At 36.6% G+C, this 24,118-nt stretch overlaps 1 protein-coding gene across 3 annotated transcripts in view; it reads left to right on the top strand.

Annotated features, from left to right (window-relative positions):
- CDKAL1 (CDKAL1 threonylcarbamoyladenosine tRNA methylthiotransferase) overlaps positions 1-24,118 on the top strand; it is a gene marked incomplete at its 3' end in the record, with an annotated part of 411,084 nt that overhangs the window by 376,424 nt on the left and 10,542 nt on the right. For all 3 annotated transcript variants that reach the window (XM_080340058.1, XM_080340057.1, XM_080340059.1), the window contains 2 exons: positions 7,324-7,407; positions 10,250-10,414. In XM_080340058.1, coding sequence (XP_080196184.1) covers positions 7,324-7,407; positions 10,250-10,414 — 249 coding nt within the window. The remainder of the gene's footprint in view (positions 1-7,323; positions 7,408-10,249; positions 10,415-24,118) is intronic.

The following is a 24,118-nucleotide window of genomic DNA, read 5'->3' as shown; positions in this document are numbered from 1 at the left end:
AATAAAATTTAAAGAACCCAAATATTTGTTTGTTCATGCCACCAGAATCCATGTGATGGCCAAATTGGCTGGAAGTTGCAAATATTTTTAAAATATTCCTCTAAAATCCATCTTCCATTCTAGAAGATCAGCATTAATAGTATAATTTCTTATAGTTACATTTTAAATGTCAAGTTTATTTAAGGGCAGACTGGTTTTTTGTTTTGTTTGTGAACTGTTGTGGTTATGAAAGGAAGACCTTAAATATACTTTACCTACTCAGATGTTTCTTGTTCCTATTTTGGACTGATCTTTTAATTTAGACTTTTTCTGTAGATACTTGACACAGTTTCATGGGCTTTGTTAGATCATCTGGAAAAAAAAGAGGGGAGAGGCTTTTGCCAGTATTACTTTAAGGCATTTGCCTGAGTGCTTGGGCTATATGATAGTCTCAAAGACTGGCTCTGAATATAGTATTTTATATTGCTATAGCAACTGGCCCAGCTTTATGGTCACTACTCTGTGAGCTGTGTAACAGTCAGAATTGGATTTTGTGCATGTGGAAACAGAATTTCAGAGAGCACAAGGAAACAGCCTTACAGTGCCTTAGCAATCCTGTGCCAGACACAGAATAAAACCCAATTCTGCCACTTCCATTCTTGGCTTTTACTGCTTAAGCTCAGGTTTACAACAGAAAGATCCAAACAAGCGAGACTGCTTTAAGACGCAATATATATCTCCCATTTCAGAAAACTTATTTTCCTTTTCTAATATTGTACACAGCTAATAAAATTCAGAAAAGTAATATGACAGAGTTGTCAACATGCTATTTTTATTACCCCTTTTCTAGGCAATGAAAAGGAGAGACAAGCAAAAAGCAAACTTAGAGAAAATGAATCAGATATTTTGAGCACCAGTTGTCATTTTTAGGTCACCACTCACACGTCTGAATATAATTTTCATCTGAGCTGCATGGCAGGGTTTGTATGTGCTGGAAGAAGCTACAGTTTCACAGCAGGAGACCAAATCAGAATGAAGCAGTCAGATGCAGGTGCACAGTAATAGAAAGGATCTATTTACCCTGAAGCATGAGCAATGGGCCAAGAAAGCAGGAGCAGTCTACTTCCATCTCTCACCTCCTTCTCTCCCTACCTTTTCCCTCCCCCATAGCTGTGCCAACAAATTCATAAGGGAACAGAAAGAGAAGGTGTTCACTTCCTTTTAACGCACAGTATTGCCTGCTGCTGAAGGTCTAAAGCACTTTTTTTTTGTTATGCTGATTGTGTACTATTACAACTGGCTGTCTTTAGTTTATACCTAATCCTTCTTTCCTGCTTGCACAGCCTCAAGCCAGCCTGGAAAAGGGTTGAGATTGTCCTGTGGGCATCTGTTCCCTGTGTCCATTCAGAATTTTTGAATGATATTGTTGGAAGAGCGGTATGTCTGAAGCATGTGTGATTAAAACAGAAAAAAAGGCAGTTTGCTTAGATATTGTTTTATAAGTCGCACTATTTATGTAATCCTTCTAAAGGAAAATTCCTTCATTTTTGTTTAAAGATGGGCAGTTTAATAGTGGTGGTTTGACAAAGTCAGCTGTATTGGTTGACAGTGAAACAAGTCACCTTGATGAATGTTGGCTGCTTTTCACTTAGTATTCTGGAGTTCTCTACTTAAGCACTAAGTACTTTCCTGTGTTCAAAGATGACCACCCAATGCTGTTTCCAAGGCTGCAAAAAAACTGAGCATTGCAAGTATGGGAAAAGCACTGATTCATAGCAAGTGTGAAGTGGTAAAATTTAGCCGCTCTGGACGTAAGTAAAAACCAGTCTGAGGCAGATAGCAGGACTTGTAATATCCACTGTCTTTTAAGAGATTTATTTGTAGTTCATACTTAGCTTTGTGATATGTGTAAGAGCTGGAGAATTTTCTTTTCCTTGCTAATTAGTGACGTTGTAGGACTGAGGCGGTATTGTCTGGGTTTGGGAGGAAGAAGCAGGAACACATTAAATCCGTTTGGCGAGTTCTGCTGCTCACGCCGCACCCCTGGAGTGGTCAAGTTCTCTCTTTCCTTGGGTGTAAAATGGGCCAGACATGTGTTGTAAAGATTTATCTGATTGATGCTTGGATGATATAAAGTATACAGGTCTCTAAATATTAACATCACTCTGCTGCATCTCCATACAGGGTTATGTACTAAACATAACATAATGAAAAGGAGGCACCCATCTGGCATTGGACAGCAGTGGTAGCTTAAGCCCTAGTAAAGTGGGAACTGTCTATGCTGTATGCAAGAAAAGTATTTTTATCCTGGCATAAAAATTGCCTTGCTCAGGAACTGAACTGTTTTAATGTTGCTGCTTTCCAATCTCTGCATTTAAAACCCTAACAGCTCTGTCGAAAAACTGACACGTCCATTCTTTGTCCCCAGTATTACCTTCAGAAAGGGAGATGTGTATACACCTTCAGTGTTGGAGGGGCAGCCCTGAATAGCAGAAAAAAAGCAGCACAAAGGAGGATTTGGAAAAAGTTGTGTTCTGCTATTACCAAAATGGGACCATGTCATAAGTATCTACAAATTTTGTCTTTTTAACATGGAGGTTGTGGAACACCTAGACTCATCTCTCAGGAGGAAAAAAAAAAAACACCTACAGTGTATAAATAGAAGGCTTAGAGCATGCTTAATTATCATTTTCAAGAAATCTTGGTTCTAATTACAGAAGGATTAATGTGATTCATAAAAAGTAGGTCCAGCTGTTCTTCTCTGCTTTATAGGGAAGGACACATTATCTACATAATTATTAAAATTTATTTTAAATAACTACACCACAACTGAAAGACCAGGAGAGAAGTATACCAAAACTGGGGTAGAATGAACACTTTCTAAATTGCTGTTGCTTGAACTTTGTTACACTTGGTAAAGGTCAAGATAGCATGTTTATCAGAAATATTCTGTACGTCAGAATAATCTACTAAAATATACACCCATAAATTGTGACAGTCTATTTTTTTTTTATTGCGTGCTTTATGATGTATTTAAATAACAAGTAAAGGAAAGCAGCATTTTGTGTGGCTTCCAGGAGTCAGAATCCAAGCCAAGCCTCTTTCAGTACAAATGGAGAGGTGCTCATTGATTCCACTATGAATTGAAGTCAATCTGAAAGGAGGCTTTGGCAGCTGTCTTTGAATGAGTGGAGATGGATGTATGTGCAGTGTGCCTTCTTCTGTGGGAGAAGTACAGAAATACAGTAGTTATTAATATATATATATATATATTTTTTTTTTTTCCAGCCAAAGTCTCTTAAAAAAAAAAGTAGCAAAATACAGATAAAAGAAGAATAAGGAAATGGCAAGAAAGATCATGTGCCACATGCCCTGGCTGTAATAAGTAATGAATCAAACTGGAAGAATTGAAATTTTCATTAACAAAAAAACAAAACAAAACAAAACACATTAGGAGCATACATTATCTGAGCATAATTACAGTAGGGCATTGTTGATACTCAGTAGCAATATTCTATCAAAGCATGTAAACACAACCCATCTTTTGCACCCATACTGCTGTAGAATTTAAAAATGAGTCTTTTATGTGATTCAGTCAGTTTTGGTTTAAAAAAACAAACCTAATTTGACTTCATCCAAGAAGAATGTTTGACATTTCTTACCGTTCATTTATTTTAGAAAATCAGCCAGCTGGAAAAACTGCTTTTTTATGGTATTTGTTAAAGGAAAAACTGAGTTATGGAATTATCATATCAGAATTTCCTGTAGGATAAATGAAAAATAAAAGTTCGTAAGTGATTTGTTTACTAATGCTGAGATTTAGAAACTAACCATTGCAGTGCTTGTTGCATTATTTTCAACAAAAACCAAATTCTTCTTGTGTAAATGATGTGACCAGTCTGTCTTGGGAGAGAGGAGGTTGCCAGGCAAGATTTTGCTGTCATTCATTCTTATTTTCGTGCTCTTCTCCATAAAGAAAAAAAAATCCTGACTCTATAGGAATCCTTCCAAAGTGAGATGCCAGGGCTGAGGTTCCTCAGTTCCCAATGCTTTGTCAGAATTGTAGTTCACTGAGAGCTGGAACTCATGCATACCTATGGAAGCAGATGAAAGAAAAGGAATAAAAATAAGATACTGAATTACTTTTGCTGGCACATGCCTGAAAAAAATCATCAAAGGTTATTATAATTATGACTGTTATTAGATATCATGTCTTGTTTCTGCATATTTAAATTCTTTCTGAGAGAGGTGAAACTTAGGCACTTAGAGATCTCAGGGGAATAATTGCAGAAATGATGACATATTCCACTTCTTGAACAAATTTCAATACCAAAGCTGCATTCTGCATACTTAGATTTCTTCTTAATTGTACTTGGATCCAGGATAGATAGTAATTTTCTGTCTTACAAATGCATGTAGCCAATTAGTCTTGTAGATCATGAATACCCAATGGCATAACTCATTAAATGGAACTTTCTGTTGTTATGGCAAAAGAGTCTGTAATAGCTGAATATCGTTTTTCTGTCTGAGCTCAGCCTTGGCCAAGGCTACAAGTCCAGTAACTTGAGCAAGTGAACTATGACTGGGTTTACCTGCACTCCTTAGAGTGTGCCATCTTAGTCTTGTGAGTGTGTGTATGTATGTATTTTAAATTGGTATGGGCTATTCAGCACCTCTGCACTTCTGGCACTCAGTTTTAGTGCCTCAGTTTTGATGCTATGTGACAAATTTTGTCTTCCTCACGTTCCTGGGAAACTCTGAGCCCAGAAGCTCTGTCTGACCTACTGAAACATGGAAACCTGAGCTGTTTTTGCCTGTGGAAGCAAAGATAAGAAAAACTGGCAATGTGTCTCTGAAGGAATCACTGCTTATATCAAATGATCAAACACAGGTGGTATTTTCTTCTTCCTTCTGATTTCTGATTTGATTTTTTTTTTTAATATCATGCTTGCCATTCTGTCACCTGAGAGTACGAAGATAACACACATACCTTAGACTACTGCAGAGGCGGGATTCATAGAGATGATGGAGGCAGAACTGTATGACTAGAGAGAACCAGGGAACCACAGGGTGGTTGTGGAATGAGTTATGGACCCAGTATTGCTTTGGGCCAGTTTTGCTAAGTTACGATAAATAATAAATAATGAACAGAATGCGAGGGCATGATTTGGTGATTGGCCTTGGTGCTTTTACTGGTAACATGTTTCCTCAAGGGTGAGTGTTGCTTATCTAACATTTTGTCCTCCTCTTTTTTGTAGTATTGTGTGACGTCTGAGACTCTCTGCTGTGGCACTACAGTGTCATACTGAGTTGTGATTTTAGAAGCAATGGTCTGAAATGGTACAGAAACAACAAACACTCTCCATTCAGGGAAAATGTTCCCTGTAATCTTATTACTGGCGCAGTTATCTCCAGTGCCTTCTTGACATGTATTTGCAAAATTCCTCTGGGGATTTGTATTGAATAACAGTTTTCTTGACAGAAAATAACACCTTACTGTTTAGGGGAATGATAAGCAGTTACACTGGATTTAGGTCACTAAAATTTGAGTATGTTGTACGCGTTGCTATTTGTAATTGCAAACTTCCCGGAGAAACATTGATGGAAATTTTAAATGTGTTATAAAAACCCTTAAAAGTATGCCAAAATATACATCTTTTCTACTCTTAGGATTCTGTTTCTGGGTCTATAACTCGAGATATGTTCCCCTTCTGCTGCGTACCCCACACTTGTGGTAGTGGGGAATTAACACTGTCTGCCTGTGGAGAGTTGAGCTGGGTGCTCTCTCTCTCCCCTGCTCTCCAGAGCTTGCTTTGGCAATGCTCCAGCTACATGCACAGGGAAGGAGAGACGAGTTGTTCCATTAAGTCTTTCTGTTTGGCGAGTGGAGAGTTTTACATATATATATATATATATATATATATATGCATATATACCCTGTATACGTACTGTAATGTAGGTGTAATATTGCTGTTCTTTTTTCTTCATGTTCTTTTTTCTGCCATTGGCCTGTTAGAGAAAATCCGAATCTTATCTTTTGCCGCTTGTACCTTAAAGAATCAAAACATTATTATCTGATCTGCATCTTCTTGCTAATTCACGTGGACCTTATGATGGAGGCCTTAAAACTTCTACATACCAGCTGCCACTGGGATGTGGTGGCTTTCAGGGAGGGGAGAGGGTCTTGAACACAGCTTTGCTCACAGATGCGAAAAGTTTGGAGTAAAATGTGAAACCATTTTTGATTCTCAAAATAGTGACAGCAATAAAAACAGTGAGTAAATTTAACTTCCTAAATAATTGTATTTTGCAGAATGCATTTGTCAAATAGTTTGGAAATAATCCAGGGCGCATTTAGGTGGAAAAAAAAAAAAAAAAAAAAAAAAAGATATGTGCTCAGACTAAATGTCCTGCAAGGTTTGCAGAAGTTAGGCTATAGCTAATATAATGTATAAACTTTGTTATACAACTCAGTAGTGGACAAATTCAAAGGTGTTGTGGGGGAGATTTGGAATTTTGAGGAAATTCAGTTTTTTAATTCGTATCTACTTGGCAACTACATGCCACTGATTTGTCTTGGGGTTTTCCATCTAACTAGTTCTCAGATTGGTGCTTCCTTGAAACTTTGGGCATTTGGAAGCTGAGAATTATAATTGAAACACGGGGCTTCCTAGGCCTATGTTTATTTGGCTTTTAATATCGCTGTATCTGTGAGTTGTTAAAAACTCTTCTTCATTTGTAATATGCAGTGTTGACTCCACTGTCGTGGGAATGGATGTGATCTCCTGAGTACAGCTTAGTGAAATCACCGAGAAGGGATAAAGATATGCCCTATCATTGTAAATAACAAGGGCATTTTTTTAAAAAAGAAGGCAAATAGATGAGTTTGATGGCATCTAGAAGTTGTGCAGTGTGCTACAGTTTCCTGCTTCTCACAGGTGCTGCTAGTTGTTTTATTTGTCATAGGGCTGGGGGTGATTACTCTCTGATTAATTGCAGAATTTTATGCTGAAGGAGAGTTTTTTCATTAGTTGGAGGAAGCTGTAGCACACTCTGTGCACATCTGACATTTTGTTATTGTGTTAATAAGTAAAACCAGTTCATATTCCTGAACTGGGTTTTCATGTTAAGCCATTACAGTACCACAGTTCTAGCCCTCAATTCTAACTCTTAACCCTGTCCATTATAAACAGTTTGAACTAGGGCTTTCTCTGCCCCACTTTCTCGCTGATGTAGAATTCGATTATTTCTGCTGAGTGTGTGTGTTTGTAGTTGCAGCTCTCTTTGGGGTGTAATTCATTATTTTTGTTTTCTAAGTCATATCTCTTGTCTTTTATTTTCCAGGTTGGTGAGAGGCAGAGAGTTCTGGTAACAGAAGAATCCTTTGATTCCAATTACTATGTTGCTCACAATCCTTTCTATGAGCAGGTATGGTTAGATTAATATATATATATCTTTGTTTTATTACTGCTTTCTGATAATATCAGCAACATAGTGTGCCACAGTCAGGGGGACAAAGAAAAAATAAAAAAGTCAGAAACCTTTCCAGGAAAGCTGTGACCATCAAAAGTTGTTTACAAGGTATTTGGTTTCTCTGTTGTAAATATAATTTACCTGACATTATGTTAAGAAATACACAGCAGCTCTTTCAAGTATACAGCATGAGGAGGATACATGCTATATATCTAAATAACATTATTGTAATGGTTTAAGAAGCCGTTAATTATTGCAGTAATTTTCATTTCTGTGTCTCCAAAGCATTCTTTTCTGAATAAGTGAATCTTGATGATTTCCATAGATCTTTTAGAAAATCCTTTCAGGCAATGCACTTTGTGGGGGGAAAAAAAAAATCAAAGAAAGGAAGGGTCAGAAACTTCAGCCTGATATGTTGTATTTCCTTCTATGTACTTTCTATAAATGAATTCTTTCCACACAGAAGCAATATCTTTGAGCTAGGAACCAAGTACAGCATCTATTTCACAAAATTATTATTTTTGCTCTAAAGCAGATGACTTAATGAAAACCAATAAAGCTGGCTTTTCTGAATCATCCTGATTTAATTCTGGCTTTTCCTTCGGCTTGTTCTTCATTTTCTTTCACTGAACTGCCCATAGTTTGCTTTTGCTACATTTGGTTGTTCAGTTGTCTAAACCTGGAAAGGCTATGAATGATAGCTGTGCTTATATAGTCACTAATAGTGTGTTCTTCTGGCTATGTGTTAGGTTACAGTGTTTATTTATGTATTTTTGCTTAGTGATAAGTAACATTAGTGCTCTTGAAATATCTGTTTCTATTAGATATCTGGTTCATTTTTTGATAAATCACTTTTTTTCTTTCATTACGTCTTTAACGTGTGTCTAAGTCTTGTATATTGCTGTTCCGTGCTTTTGTAGCTTATCAGTCAGATGTGAGGAACACGGTTTTCCGTATAGAGATTAAAAGAAATTGCTTGGGACTTTTTAGTGTTCAGTGCTTGTTTTATGAAAGTTTCATTAATTAAAGGGAAAACAATATGTGCAAAAGGAAGTGTTGATGTTTTATGGGATGTTTGTATAGCACCTAAGACAACTCCTGATTGGGACTGATAAAGAATACATAAAATACAAATAATAACATAGGGAGTAATTTTACATTTTATTATGGAAGAAATATTTTCCATTATTAAAATGTCTTTTCCCTAAAAATTTTACTTGTGACATGTTTGACAAAGATAATATCCTACTGTTTGCCCAGGTAAACACAAGACTTGGTGCCTGTGGCTAACTTTAATAACAGTGATTTTAATTATAGTAAATTTAAAACCAGTCTTGAGTCACTAAATATTGTGTTATACTTTAGGAGCTGAAGGTCAGAGTCCTGGTGTCATGTTCCGTTAACTCAAATAGTTATCAAACTTATTTTCTCTTCGTTAAGCTCTTTGTTATTAAAAGAGTTTGCTAATAAAGCCCCATCGCGAGAGCTACACTGCCAGGCGTCCCGGTGGACCTACAGCTCATGCCTGTGGAGGCTTTGGTGATGCAGTTTAAGTTCATTGAACAAAGTGTTCTGAGCTGACCAAAGGGATCTTTGCCAGAAAAACAGTCAAGATGAGGGTTTCTGTCGGTGTAACTTTGTTTCTTAGAAATATGGTTGGGGATTTTTTTCTAACAAATACTTATGTCTTAAAAATGTAGGAGTGTACACCAAGCCTGGCTGCTTAGTTGTTTACAGTACCTCCCAGATATTTTCATTTAACCTCTTTCTTAAGTAGTAGTCTCACACTCCTGTCTGTCCCGGAGGATTTACATTTAGTTACTGCCATTTTGCATACAGGGATACCAAGACTTACAGAGGTCACAGGCCCAGTGATCCTTAATTAGCTCATTTCAATATCTTGAGGTGCTCATCACCTTTGAAAAGCTTGCAGTTTTGTGTGGAGGAGCTTCAAGTAAATGTGATTAAATAAATCCCCGTGATTCTATTTTTCATTGTTTAATTGGGAAACGGCTTCACTTTTCTGTTTTAACTGCTTCTCTATTTTTAGAGCCTTTTTATTCCACTCATTCTTCCAGAAAAAAAATGTTGCTAATGTACATTGGGCTCTGTCTTTACCTTGGGCTCTTTCTTTTGTAACTTGCATGACCTAGGAACATCTGTTATATAGTATCCTTTTTGTAAAGTTCTTATGGGACTGTCTAGGTATCATGATTGTGCAAGTTCAGGGAAGGGTGGCATTACTTGCTGACCCAGGAAACCCACTCGTGTGTTTCCACAGGCATTCATTTTTAATCATGCATCTCTGCTGCAAAGGACCTGCACAAAGTAAGGACTTGCTCAAACAGAAACAAGGGCATAATTTCTATCCTGAAGCATTTACAGACTCAAAAACATTAAAAAAAAAAAAAAAAAGTGTCATGGGATAGTTATGAAAATAGGAATCTTTACAGCAACCTATTAGAACTGTGTAGTGCAAGTGCCCTTGGGAACTGTTTGGGTCTGGATTCAGATGTTGCAACTCAGGCCCAACTTTTTCATGAGTCAAAAAATACGTCTCACGGAATCAGCTGGAGTCAAAAAGGCCCGAGCTAACACTGCAAAGCTCTTGAAGAATGGAAGCTGGAGATACTACTTGCCAAGTGGGTTGGGGGCTACAGTTTATGCTGGTGCCTAAAATTTTAATGTTTTAGAGTTTGCTCTGATATTTATCAAAAATCTGATTTCTGAGTGGAAGCTGGAGACACAGATGTCCTTTGTAGTATTTAGTAACTATGTCTTTATCTTTATTTGAAAGGTTCTTGTGCCAAAGGATCCTCTGTTAATGGGTAAGATGGTAGAAGTGAATATTTATGAAGCTGGGAAACATTTTATGAAAGGGCAACCAGTGTCAGATGCCAGAGTTTACACTGCATCCATCACCAGACCGTTAGCAAAAGGAGAAGTTTCTGGTTTAACAGAGGTGAGCAAAATACATTTTCTGCTTTACTACGCTGGTAAAACAGCAGCTGTTCAAGCATAATGATTCCATGCTATGTATGTGTTAGCATTTTATAGTCCCCTTTTATGTATGCATGAAGCTTTAATCTTTCCTGACTTACTGAAATCTGAATTTAAAATACGTTTTTGCTGCTGCCCATAGCTTTACTTTAATGACTGTAAAGGCAATAATACACTTGTTTCTTGTTCCAGGGTGCAAGATGAGGAAATTACTTATTAGATTTGAAAAAGATTTAACACCAGTATTTATATAATTCGGTGTATTTCAGTTCTAGTTTAGTGGAAGGATGAATCTGTTTATTTTGCTCTACAAAAAAAAAAAAAACATGTATTGATTACATGTCTTTTGAAACACATCAACATTGAGTTCAGAAATTCAAAATTAATTGATGGTTAGAGGGAAGGGTATTTACAATGTATTTTGGAAAAAGGTCAACATCTGATTTAGTCATGTGAAGACTTTTTCAAAGAGATGTGATCCTTATTTTACACCTCAGTAGAAATGGCTGTTAGCCAAAGATTCTCATACATTTCATGGAGCTCTAGTCGTAAAAACTGATGGAGTGTGAAATGAAAATGTGTATCACATTTCTAAGCATCATTTGATGTCCTTTCTCCAGCACTGTTGTTAGGATCCCCAAAAGTACGTACCAATAACTTAACACATGGAAGGAGGATAATTGGCGGTTTATCAGCCACCTTCCTGCTTTTACAGTAAATTGATGGCAAGTATTAAAGAATATATGCATCCTTGTTAAAGTCCTAAGTAGTCATTCTTAAAAGAAATAATCAATGCATACCTTATGTGACTAGTGTTAAACTAAGCCACTTGTTCTCTTGAATAAACCTGGTTATGATAACACAGAGCAACAATAGTGCACTTACTGTAATGTGTTTGGCAGATCATGAAACATAAGCACAAACACATTACTAAACTCTCTTTTGAATACTGTCTCTGTGTATGTGTATATTTGCCTGATAAGGGTCTGTAAGACAAAAAAACAGCCAAAACCCTCAAACTGTCTGATTGGACTGTATAGCTATTTAAACACAGCTGATTTTTTCATCAGACTTTTTAAATAATCTGCTGGAAGAGAACCAAGCGTGTCATTAAGCTGAGTATGCGCCACCAGAAGCTTGTAGCATGGGAACAAGCAAGCAGGCTGTTGACTGAAATTTTGTATGCTAAAAATGAGAGATAATATTGTTAAAATCAAGGATACTGATAGTTTCCATAGGAACTCATTGAGATGTGCAGATCTGCACCTAAACAGCTACAACAAGCGAATGATAAGGAAAATTGCTTTTTCTGACTTTTGTGGCTGCCAGTGCTCCTGCAAGGGAGTATCTCATTTATGTTTGGCCCACTTAACATGTTAGGAACTTCTGCTCTCTGGAAAAAAATAGATCTCAATACGTCAGTAAATGGGACATCTTTTGTATGGGGAAGCTACAGCTGAAAGCTTTTCGTCATGCCTGGCCAATGTGTAATATATAGAACATGAAATGAAATTGTTAGGGGGAAGTTCCTCCTGATAAATCAAATGTAAGCGGCAAATCAGGAACTTTCTGTAGGTTCCAAGGAAAAAAAAAAGTCAATTTGTCATGAAAGTCACCATTGGTTTTTAGCTGGGTAAAAGATTGTCTTTATGTTGTTTTGTGTGGTCAGACTACTGGGAAATGTTTCCTGCTAAATCTATTCAAGACATGTAATTGTAATCAAAGATGCTTATGAGCAAGACAAAAGGGGCAACATACATCATGTGTGCCTTTATATAGCTTGTTATGTGCACAGATGACAGGTCGAAGAAAGAAGGAGACAACTTGGAACATACACATTCACTACTTCCTCAAAAGTAACCAAAGATCTGAGGTGTTCAACGAGATGCCAAAGGTCTCTGCCAGATTTTCAGAAGGGCAGCATGCAGATTAAAACCTTGGATAACTTTTATGTGAAGTCAAGATATCAAACTATATAATGCGGAGAATTAAGAGTTACCTAAAATAGGTTATAAAAGCAAAAACCAAAAACACGTGTGGCACTTTGACCTTCTCCTTCCTACTTTGCACAAAACTGAGCAAGAATTCGTGCCTGTTTTACTTTCCCAGGCTCAAAAGGAAGGGTAGTCAGCTGCCAGGTGGCTCTTTTAAGACCAGGCACATTTCTGTCGCTCAATGTGGCTGTCCTGTGGGCAGAAGTTCTTTTTAGTTACCAACCAACATCCTGTAGCTGATGCAGTATCTGAAGTGCCCAGGAGGTTTCTACTGGACCTCTCGTCTCACCCTGTCTGGTATGGCTTCCTCTGACTGTTTTGTGTTTGCTGGTCCAGCATGAGAGCTAGTGCAGAGAAGCACGGGAATTTAAATGTAGATTGAGGTAATCTAGATCAAAAGAATAGGATAATGGGCTGTACTGCAGTAAAACATTTATATGCTTCAGTTCATTCTTATTCAACAGAGCACTTGGCTCTTTCCTAATGACTGCGTACATTCCTGGGGCTGCAGTGCACATGTTAGAGTTCAGCATTTACTATGATGAAGAGGGAGAGATTGCTGAGTCAGGGCTGTAATGTGGTTGTAGACAGTCTGCAGCAGTTAAAAAGATGCTGGTTTTGTAGTGTATCCTAGGCATTACTTGCTGTTATTAACAGAATTTTCATTAGCCTGTGCAGGACATGATAAAAGATGTTTCAAAATACATCACAGCTGTACTTCTCTCTAATGAGGAATGCTCACGGAAAGTGAAAGCTTTAAAAACTGCAGTTTTTAAGGAAATTATTCATATGGCTAAAAAAAAAATAAAAGTGTTATAAAATTTGAAAGCACCATAATGTGAAGATGCCAAAACAAGCCACAAACCCATTCTAAGAAGAAACTTCTATAAATGCTGTGCCAAGGAACAACTCCAAAGGATCAGAGCTTACTGCAGTTGTGTGCTTTTTCTCATCTGCTGCATGTCCCTCAGTTTTTCCTTACAAGCTCAGAGGAAGCACCACAAGCAACTCGGTGTGTCCGAAGGAATCGTTGTAGGCCTTTTTTTCTCTTACCATTTTGACTGCACGATTAGGGTGACAAATTGTCCAAAGAAATACAAGAAGTAGATCACCGAGTAGAATCAACAGATCTGTTCAGAAAAGGGAGAATGCAAAATGTCACACAAAGGACAATTTGTAGACTTCATAAAATATTTTTGTATTGTATATCTGCGCCAAATAAAAAGCAGACAAATATAGATGGAATTAATTCAGGATATTTCTAGGATATCTTTTTATCATGCTTTTGCAATATATGAAAAACACACCTAATATCCATTAATCTATAAATGATGTGGAATTTCTTAGCAGTTATTATATTTTCTAAGAAACTGTGACTAAGTCTAGAATAAGGTGACATTCAGTGACATTAGGCTCTGTGAGAGAGGTTGGGACAGGAAGGACAGAGGAATGTTGGAGCTAGTGGCTCAGGTTAAAAGCTGTCAAATGGATCAGACTTCTTGATTGTAGTGGTCATATTAAGTATTAAAATGCACAGGTGTTTGCCAGGACTTTTTTTTTTCTGCATGATTTTTTTATAAAAGCCACTCAAAAGTGAATGCTGTCTCCAAGTTGCACAATTTTACAGGAGGGCTATTTTGGGGGTCAAATGCATTTGGTAATTTCAATTAACTAGGAAATTTAAATTACTATAGATTTATTTGGGTTTTAAATGTGCAGTTGGTGATTCAATAATAGAAAATGTTTAGAAGATATATAGCAGAGGATATATAGGTGAAAGTTGAAATCAATATAGCATGAACACAAGCATAAAAGCACTTTTTATTTGGTTCTAACAAACCTAACATAGGATATATGTGGACTGGGCATTAAAAGGTGTTGACAGTAGCATTAAAAATGGTCACTCAGACAAGAGCATATAATGAGTTACTAATTACAATTACAAATAACAGTGAATAAATATTTCAAACCTGTGATCAAGAATTAGTTCTACTAAGTTTCACAGGAAGAGAAAAAAACCAAGATCTAAATGCTGTTTTATCCTTTCACTCAGGTAGGCTTAGAGTTGACAAAGCATTAAGGATGTGCTTCAGCATTTTGAGATTCAGGAAAGCAATTTAGCATGTCTACTATGTTCTTAAGTGCTCTGGTAAACTAGACTTTGAGATTTTGGAGGTGAGTTTGCAATGCACATACTACTGAGTACATTGCCATGGATAATAAAGATTTTTGAAAAGTCAACAATGTGTGTCAATGGTCTGAATGTCATTAAATTTGAAAACAATATTTTAATATTTTTATTATGTTTATTTAGCCATGTTTAGGGATCTTGACAGTTTCTCAGCAGCACAAAGCAAAACACCTAATGAGTATATCCTGTTTACACACAAAGGTTTGTCTAAACCTAAGCATTAAAAAAAAAAAAAATCTGCAAGAATATGATCTCTTGTTAGAAATGGAAATAGAATATGTTATGCTTCTGTACTCCAAATATAATTTTAGTTGTTTGCATATGTTCTGTGAGTAAAGGAAAAAATATTGCAAGATGAGAAATATATGAAGAAGAGACCAAAGGACTGAAGGATAAAAATAAAAGGCTGGCTACCTGCCAGAACTGTAACGCATTGCCAAAATAAAAGCCATGTAAATCTGAGGGCCTTTGGTGGGAAATTTTAATCAGATGGAAAGTTAAGGCAAAAAAAGACCAATTTTAACCGGATAGTAATAATGTAGTCATGATGATTTTATGTTCATAATTCCTGTTCATGTAATGCATCTAAGATGAACTTACTGTTCAAATTTCAGTTGTCTGTTTTCCATTGTTTCATGTGATAACATTCTCCTTGTCTAACACTTGCCCTGCGAATGACTCCTGGTGCCAGTCCCCATTTGCAACATCTCTTTTTTTGAGTCTGGGATCTTGGTGCACATCTCTGTGGTTCCCAGGCTGTAGTAACATCCACGGTTGGCCTATTAAGCTCACAGTTATTCAAGTCATTGGGATCTTCAGAAGAAATTAGGAGTGACCCACTGATGTTCAGCTAGCAAGCAATCACTTGGTCAGTCTGCTTGTTCCTTTTGCTCTCCATCCTGCCTTCATTTTTTGCATTAGGTTATTGTAGCACTGCCGTTCTGGATACTACTGAAGAAGTTTGATGTTCCTGGTCACCCAGTAAGCCACAAGAATTTTCTAGTTACATTAGCAGAAGATGACCTCTAAACATTACCCAGCCTTTTTCTCTGACATTAGGAAATAGGAAAGATGCATACATCAAACACTTCTTTATAGCCTGCCAGAAAGAGGAATCAACAAAGTGTAGCTTAAAGGGAACTCTCTGATCTCAGGTAGAAAGGGTCCTTCACTTGCAGGCAAATAAAATGGAGAAAGGGGAAGAAAGTATCTCGTGCTGGAACAGAAATGAAAGAAATCACAGCAGAATTGAGATGTCTGCGTTGGAAACTTCCTTCAAGGACTTGGAAGGAAATGTGGAAGATGAGCATAAAACTGAAGTAATTATTAAGCACACTTTTTACATACGTTGGAGTTTCAAAGTGGTGGAAAACTTGGTTCCTGATCCAGGAACTAGAGATTAGAGATTTAGGAAAAAAAAAAAGAGAATAGGGAAGTAAATTTTGGTCCAAAAAAATGGCACAGAGATGTGTAGAGAGGAATCTTTCATAAAATTACAGAAATAGAAACTATAGAAAGTATGATAAATGCTAATGAAACATCAGAATTTCCAAAGAAGAAAGGTAAATACACATTTTTACCTCTCTTGGAAAGCTACTTTGCAAAGAGATCTTTGCATCATGATGTCTAAGAAGAGGCGGTTTGAGAAATATTGGGAAAGTTTCTGTTTAAGATAAACATACTGACAAAAAAAAAAAAAGGCATTTTCAATGTAAAAAGGTTTTCAGATAAAATAAAAATATAGTGCAGTATGTGGTGCTCTTGCATTCATAGGAACATAATCTTTTGTTGGCTCAGTTGCTCCATCTCAATCTCTCTCTGAAACAGTTCATTGGAATGCAAGGCATACAAATAGTTACTGCTTTTGCCTGTATTAGTCTGTTTAATTTAGTGTGTTACTCATCTTCCCTGCTGATTTTAGATAGAGGTCATAAAAATGGTGTTAAATCCTTCTTAATTAATATTTTTTCTTATGTTTTCTTCAGTTATTTTACTAAGGTCACTATAAAGTTAACGTAGGAAAAGAGAAATTTCCTCTCTAAAAGTGGAGCTCAATGCCACCTATGGATTTTTTTTTTAAGACTTAAAAGTCCCTGAAAAGATGACAAAAAATTGTGATGTGCTGTTCCTTAGATGTTGATTTTCATGATCTACACATTATCCACACAACATGTTGGCTTTGTTTATTTGGGGATTTGAGTTTATTTGATTTTTTTTCTTCTGCTTGAATGCCCAGCGTTTCTCAGCTTAGAATCTAAAATTTGGAATGGATGCTTTCTTACAGGCAGAATAGATTTTTTGTGCTGGGTTTAGATAAGCAGTGCATTGGACCACCTGTAGTGGCTGGGGAATTCTAATCAATGCTGTTCTTTAGGAACATGCTTAGCAAATATCTGTGAGAAATGCTTGAGATGTAGGTCAGCTGCCTTTGGTCATGGGTATGGGCTGCGTGACCTCTTAAGTCTGTTTCCAGCCTTATCTTCTGTAGTTCTATGAACATTTATTTTAACCAGCAATCATTTGATGATTAGCAAACTGGAATAGAAGGTAGTTCATTGATCCACAACATTTCTCTGCACTATGTGGAGGGTTAAAAAACACAGAGGTGATTTGAGGCAGTAAGACCAAGAGCCAGCATAAGACCTTCACCGAGTAGTTTTATCCTGAGGACTTTAATTTAATGGGCATGTTGTCTTTCTGCTCATCCCACGGCAGGGCTGAATTTCGATTATAATGATTGAAGCTCAGCTGAACCAACACATACTACATAGCCTCTTTTCAAACAAATGCTTTCTTGAGTCTATTTCAGGTGAAAAGATCTGAACTTTAGTTTATTTACTTTTCATTTCCTCAACAGACAGTGTTATCTGGCTGAGTGTCACTGTCTGATTACTTTCAATTACATAATTATGTTAATCCTGTGCAGTGCATGCAGTAAATGGAAATAGTAATGACTAGCATGATTCAACTGTAAGTCATTTTTTGGAGAATGAGGGAAGATTAAACAGAAATTTTCTACCCCTCCTGCCTCCAGAAGTAAAACTCCAAGTGCTAAAATAGTTCTGCCATTTTTGTGTATCATTTCGAGTACTTGGCCTGCTGATGCTGCACTGCAGGGTGAGTGGGTGGGTTCTGTTCTCTCTTGACACAGGGACAAATTGGAAGTTTTTTTAATTTAATTTATTTTAAAATATTTTTTCTTTCCGAACAGAGCTTTATCAAACAGACTCTTTGTAAAAGGCATTTGAGTTTAGTAATGCTCTATTATTTAACACACCAGGTTATAAATTCTCTAAGCTTTAACTGACTTTCTAGAAAAATCAAAAAAGACAGCAGCCACAATTTTTCTCAGTTTTTCTGTTGTTTTGGAGGTCATCAGTTTCTAACTCATGCCAACAAAAGTCATTGTAGGTTTGACTTTTATACCTCTCCAGTAAAGTTTAACACAAAAGGTAGGTGAAGGATATTAAGCCCATGGATACATTGTATCTTTGCGTGTAGTATTCAATTATCCATTTTCTTTTTATTACTACTCTTTAGATCACAAAAAAGCTCAAGTGTGCAGAATTGGTCTCTCTATTCCTTCCCTCTCTCTCCTTTCCCTGCAAGCACACACACGGTCAGAGGCGTGAGATATTTATGTATTTTCGTACAGATACTTTGTCTATCAAAGCTCTAATCATAGTAGTCTTTCTACATGAATATTTAAATGAGATAGCATGAAAAAGGCACATGAAGCTCATGAGAGGAAATAGAGATTTAGAAGAGTGGTTTAGCTTTCCTCATCACCAAATGAAAGGTCAGTGGGAGATTTGATTTTATGCATGCAAGGTATTGGAATGTTGAACTTTCACCTCTTAGAAATATATTTTTTGCCAAAACCATTGAAATAAGAGGGTTTGTTTGCTTTGGGATTGTTTTGAGGGCAAATGAATATTACGCTCATGAGATTAAACTATTTTTTAACCTAAAACTGTTTAAAAAGTGTATCTCATTTCAAAGAAATTAGCAAGCCACGTTAAAGGCAAATCAGGGTGTTCTGTATCCTTTAATGTTATTACATGTTCAAAAATTTTATTAGATTCTCAGTAGATTGATGGTTTTGTAATAGTCTAAAAGTCATCCTTTGTGATGTTGTTGATTCTTTTTATGATTATGAGAATTTACTAAGACATTACAAAAACATTTTTATTATGACAAATCTATTAAAACAATGTTGAACTGATCCAGCAATATTAAAATTAATTGTGAGTTGTAGACTACCGAGATCCATTCATAATCATAGTTTCCCACTCAGGATATAGTGATTTATGTTTGTGTTTTTAATATGCTTGTCAGTAACATTAGATCAGAGATTTTTTTTCTGGCGTTAAGGGTAATAAGATAAAGAAAAAGGAGAAAAGGCTTTTCAGTAGGAGAAAGAAACTAATTTTTTATGCTTTTATCAGTATTAAATTATATTTTGTGTATCGGAATGTTTGCATATAAAAATTCAAAGGCAGATTTACAATGGTTATTACCTTTAACTGAAATGAAATTACAGTTGAGTAATAAGGATGAGGTTCTATTTGATGACAATGCTGGAGAAAATGGATAAATATTCAAATGTTATACTTCAGTGGAGTGATTGTGAAATTCAGAGCCTTAAATTTAGTCCTAACTACACCAGAATAACAAAGAATTTACTGTGACCCTGTTGAATACATTACAGTGACTGTAACCTTAAAGACAGTCCACAGAAAGTTGTAGTATCTAAGCAAGCTTAGTAAACTAGTGCTTCTACAAAGGCTGCATACAATAACTTTGTGTTTATACAGACTGTTCCATATGAGGTTTAACATTCACTCTAGATCCTTTGTCATGTAATCAGATCAAAGTCTTGATTGTGCCATTAGCCATTAAAGCATGTTGTTGCAGATTTACTGGACCAGAAAACAACAGAAATAAACCCTTGCCCTCCTACTACAATCTGTCCCCCAATCTAAGATTTTTTTTTTTTAAAAGTTCTCAAACTACAAGAGGAATAATCACTTCAAAAGTTTGCGTTCTACCCCTAAGAAACTCATTGCCTATTACGCTGAATGTTTTCATGAGATCTGACTCTATAATTTCTTTAGGTTCAGTTCTGATTTATAACAAGTTTCAAGGCAAGCTGTTCCTGTGGGCTTTATCAAAGACCATTGAGGAAAGGAAACATTTAGAAAAGTAACTAATTGTTTAGGCACTTCATTAAAGCTGTTCAAAGGCAGCTTTACCTGTGGTTAGTGTACAATACACCAATCTTGATAACCTTCCCGACTACTTCCCATTGTGTATTTAAATGACTTGAAGGATTCCCCCACCTGTAGTTTATTATTTCAGATGTCAGAACCCTGCCCAAAGATGAAGAAAGATTTTCCACTGCCTTATTCCAGCGCTAAGCTAAGGCACTCATGCTAGCTAAAATCCAAAAAGTATGACTGAATCTTATGTAAATGTCTGATCCAGTGTTAGGAAGGAGGAGTCAGTATAGCATGAGAGGTTGTGGTGGTGGGTTGATATAGTTGGTGTAGATTGCCAAATCTTATATACAATTCCAGTAAAGTAAAATTAGCACTCAGTCTTCTTGCATGGTCCTTTTGGTACTATGGCTTTCTTTTTCATCAGGACGGATTCTAAAGCTTGGTCATAATTTTCACTGGGAGTTTGCTCTAAGCAGATTTGCAGGTGTGTGCCAGAAATGGTTCATGATGTGAGGTTCCAAAAGAGTCGGAGGGCTTCAAGTACAGTTTTCCCATGTTTGAAATTCAAGCCCACAAGATGTTAAAATTTCAGCATATTTACTTTCATTTATTTAACCAGAGTCAGGGCCACAACCCAGGTTTGGTATAATAATAAAATTATTATCTTGGGGAAACTAGGAAATATTTATTCCATCCTAGATAATATAAAAACCTGAGACTTCGGAGTTATGGTCGAGGAAGATACATATACTTCCGTCGTGCTGCAGGTTTTAATTGTCAAGGTCACAAGTACTGGCATGAAGTCGTTTTTAATTAAGATACCCTATTGTAAAGTCAAAACCACAGTTGAAATACATAGCAATCTAAGCCCTCAAGGCGTGCAAGAAATAATAAGGATTTTTCTCATATAGTCTTCATTGTAGAGAAAGGCTGACAAACCAGTTGTAAAATAAAAACAGGAATTTAAAAAATTGTCAATGATAAACATTTCTTAAAAAGAAATGTGCATTTATAGATGGTTTCGGTGATGAAAATCACGCAGAATAATTAAGGGCCTGAAAGTAGACCATGCTGACCTACATAGCTCATCATTCCAAACGAAAAGAGTTATTTCCCAGCTTCTGGCTCAACACAGGTCAGCAAACGCCATAATGAATGTTGACGTTACTGTGCTATCAATGTCTTCTTTATGACACTTTTCATTTTGCCTTTTTACGTGACTTTACTAGTAGAAACACTGTTTTGTGTGACTTGGCCTGTAAAGAAGCCCTCTCCACAGATGCATGAGCACATTGTCATACTAGTGCAGCCTCTAGCATGGGACAACCTGCAGCCACCAGAAGAGTTCACCTGCCTCACTAGGTGCTATTTGGTACCCTCTTTTCCAATGGCTACCAGGTCAGGGTCATACGTGTCGGAGCATACATGGTGTGTGGAGAAGGAGAGCTAGTAGCTATTAATCACATGATTAATTTGTGTCCGGTTGTGTGATTGGCAAGGCATGGTAGTACCTTCAGTAGACTCGTGGCCTGTCAGAAAGGATTGACCACCCCATGTGCTACAACATGAGATGGATGTGTGATTGATAAATTGTGAAAGGATTGAAACATGACTCACTGGAGAGCCAGATGTCAAATGCAAAATAAGAAGGAAAAACCCTATGGAAATTAATATTCTTTTTCTTCAGTCTCAGTATAACCACGGGGCCCTTGAAACAATATTACATGAGAAAATCATTTGAAAAATATCTTAACTTTCAAATTGATGGATTCCTCTTCATAACTATATATATGCTGACAGGGAACTTTCACAAATGCTCCATTTTGGCTTGGGGTGGCTTGGAAATTTTTGTGAAAATACTTTTGATGAAACAAAGATGTGTAGGCAGTACATTTAAGCTCTTTTTGTCAAAACAACATAGATACAAAAACTACCTATGCATAATATTGAACAGATGAATTTCTGGTCCTCAAGAAAGAGTCTTGTTATCAGGACTAGAGTTGGGGTTTTTTTTAAATCTTGTCCTTGTTTTGATGTGACTTCATATGTGATTGTAAGTCATTTCAGTCAGTCTGACTGTACTTTATCTGTATGGAATCAATTTTGCAATTCTCACACACAAAATCTCTGGTAAGTGCAGATAACATAATTATCATACAAAAAAGATGGCTGTGAATATCTGTTTCTGACACAGAGTTTTTTCTGAATACAAAAATTTCAATTTGGTAAAGTAACAGAAGTAGTGCTTAGAATGACAGGAATTATTTTCCTCTTTCAACTATTCAACATGTATGTCTGTCCAAAGAAACATTAGTTCATTATTTTTTCAGAGAGGAGTGCTTAAGATTCTTTAGTATAATTAGATTTTGTCACAGAACCACGGGGAAAGCCAGATGTGGAGCTCTTAATAGCTGGAAAGGAATGAATTAGAGTTATGCTGGGGAGAGTATCTTGTGTGATAAAAAACTTTTTATAGTGTTGTTAAACTTTAGTATGGAGACATGAAGCATTTTAAAATCCAAACGCATCAGTTTGTTAAAGACTGAGTTAAGTCCCACCGTTATCACCCTATGGCCTTGCATATCTCACCCCTGTAGGCACCTTGTATATGTTTGCCATTTTCAGGTTGTCTTCTGTTTTATTTGTGTTTATCTCAGATTTTGTTAATTTACTTTCATGAAAGCAGTCTATTTTAGTATTGCCTAATTTTAGGAAAGATTTTATAAGTTTCGGTGGTGTAGAGGTGGGTGAAATTCCTTTCAGAGATTGTGAATCAGTCATAAGAACCTCAACTTTTCCTTACAAGGAAATGGCCTAGAACTGCAGATACTGTGTTTGATAGAAACTCATTACCATTTGAATTTAGGCCTAACATGGCAAATCTGAAAATCAGAAGAAATACCTTTGCAACAGTTTACTATGTAAAATCATTCTCATATCCTGCATTGTTATACAATGGTAGCACCCTATCAGATATGTCCCTTGGCTGTGAAAAGGTGGGGAGAAGTGGGAACTGCAGACTCTTTGTGACCAGGAGCAAGCTAGTTTGTTGGAACACTGTTCCCCATGCTAAGCAGCACCACCTTCCTCCCCTTCATATGTATGTTTTGTGCAGTTTTCATCTGGTCTTGCACTTAGTTTGGAAGCACCACAAAGCAGAGACAGTCTTTGTACAAGAAAGCTGCATTCACAAAGTTAGAGATTGGACAAATGAGTAGCAGTTGAACTAACAAAGCCTGAATTCCTGTAGTTTGTGTCCCCTAGTTCCTTCCATGTTTCTACAGCAAAAACTGCAGCTTCCTCTCCACACCTTCCATGTGGACAAAAAATGTGTTATAGGTGTTTTGTGTAACTCTTGCATGGGATTTGGAGTTTTAGGAGTACAAATTGGTCAGCAGGGTGATGGCAAAAAACACTATTTAGCCTGAGATATGGCCTTTCCATCGATGGGAACACTGATTTAGATCTCTTTTTTTTCTACCAGCTCTTGACTTTCATGAAGCTTACTGGACTGCTCCTAAGTTAGTGAGTAGGTTCAAAAGTCACTAGGGTGGGCAGAGATAATGAAATGGAATCAAGGGCACCGACTGCTTAGGAATCAGTTCAAGTTAACACGTGTATTCACCTAGAGACAAAAGCAACAACAAAATAACAAAGACGGCTTTATTAAAATATTAATAGAAAAAACTGTAACACTGCAGTGACACTGAAGACCTATAGAATGTGATAACAAGAAGAAACTAAGAATTGTATGTCTTGCATACATATGTGCACAAAGTATTTGGAGTCTTAAGTGAAGTACTTTGAACTAAGGAAATTCAAAAGTTTCAGTTCCTCTTTTCCATGTAAATGCCAGCCATATTATGTTTCAGCCTTTAATAATGTGCTTATGCACTGTTTACACACACAGACAGACAGATTTGTTTCCTTCTGTGCACAGAACTGAGACTGTTCATTTAATAAGCCATTGTTAGATATTTTTCCTCTTCATTGTGCATTGTGTAATAGTGGTGTAATTTGCTACATACTGTTTAAGCCTCACTCTCAAGGGAGTTATTAGTTTCTTTCTGACCTTTGCCATGACCCCCATAACTAAATTTCTGAGCACTTCAAAAATAGCAATGAGTTTATTTTTACATTATTCTCCTGAAATGCAGCTTTTGTCTTCCCATTTCACAGCTGAAGATGAGGTACATATTCAAAGTATCCGCTAGAAGGTTAGCGTAGTGAACAAATTTCATGGTGGTCAGTTTAAAATG

Source organism: Nesoenas mayeri (genome assembly GCF_963082525.1).
Source record: "Nesoenas mayeri genome assembly, chromosome: 2".
Classification (NCBI taxonomy): Eukaryota; Metazoa; Chordata; class Aves; order Columbiformes; family Columbidae; genus Nesoenas; species Nesoenas mayeri.
Note: the sequence above shows the minus strand (reverse complement) of the source record. Positions and strands in the feature narration are given on the sequence as shown.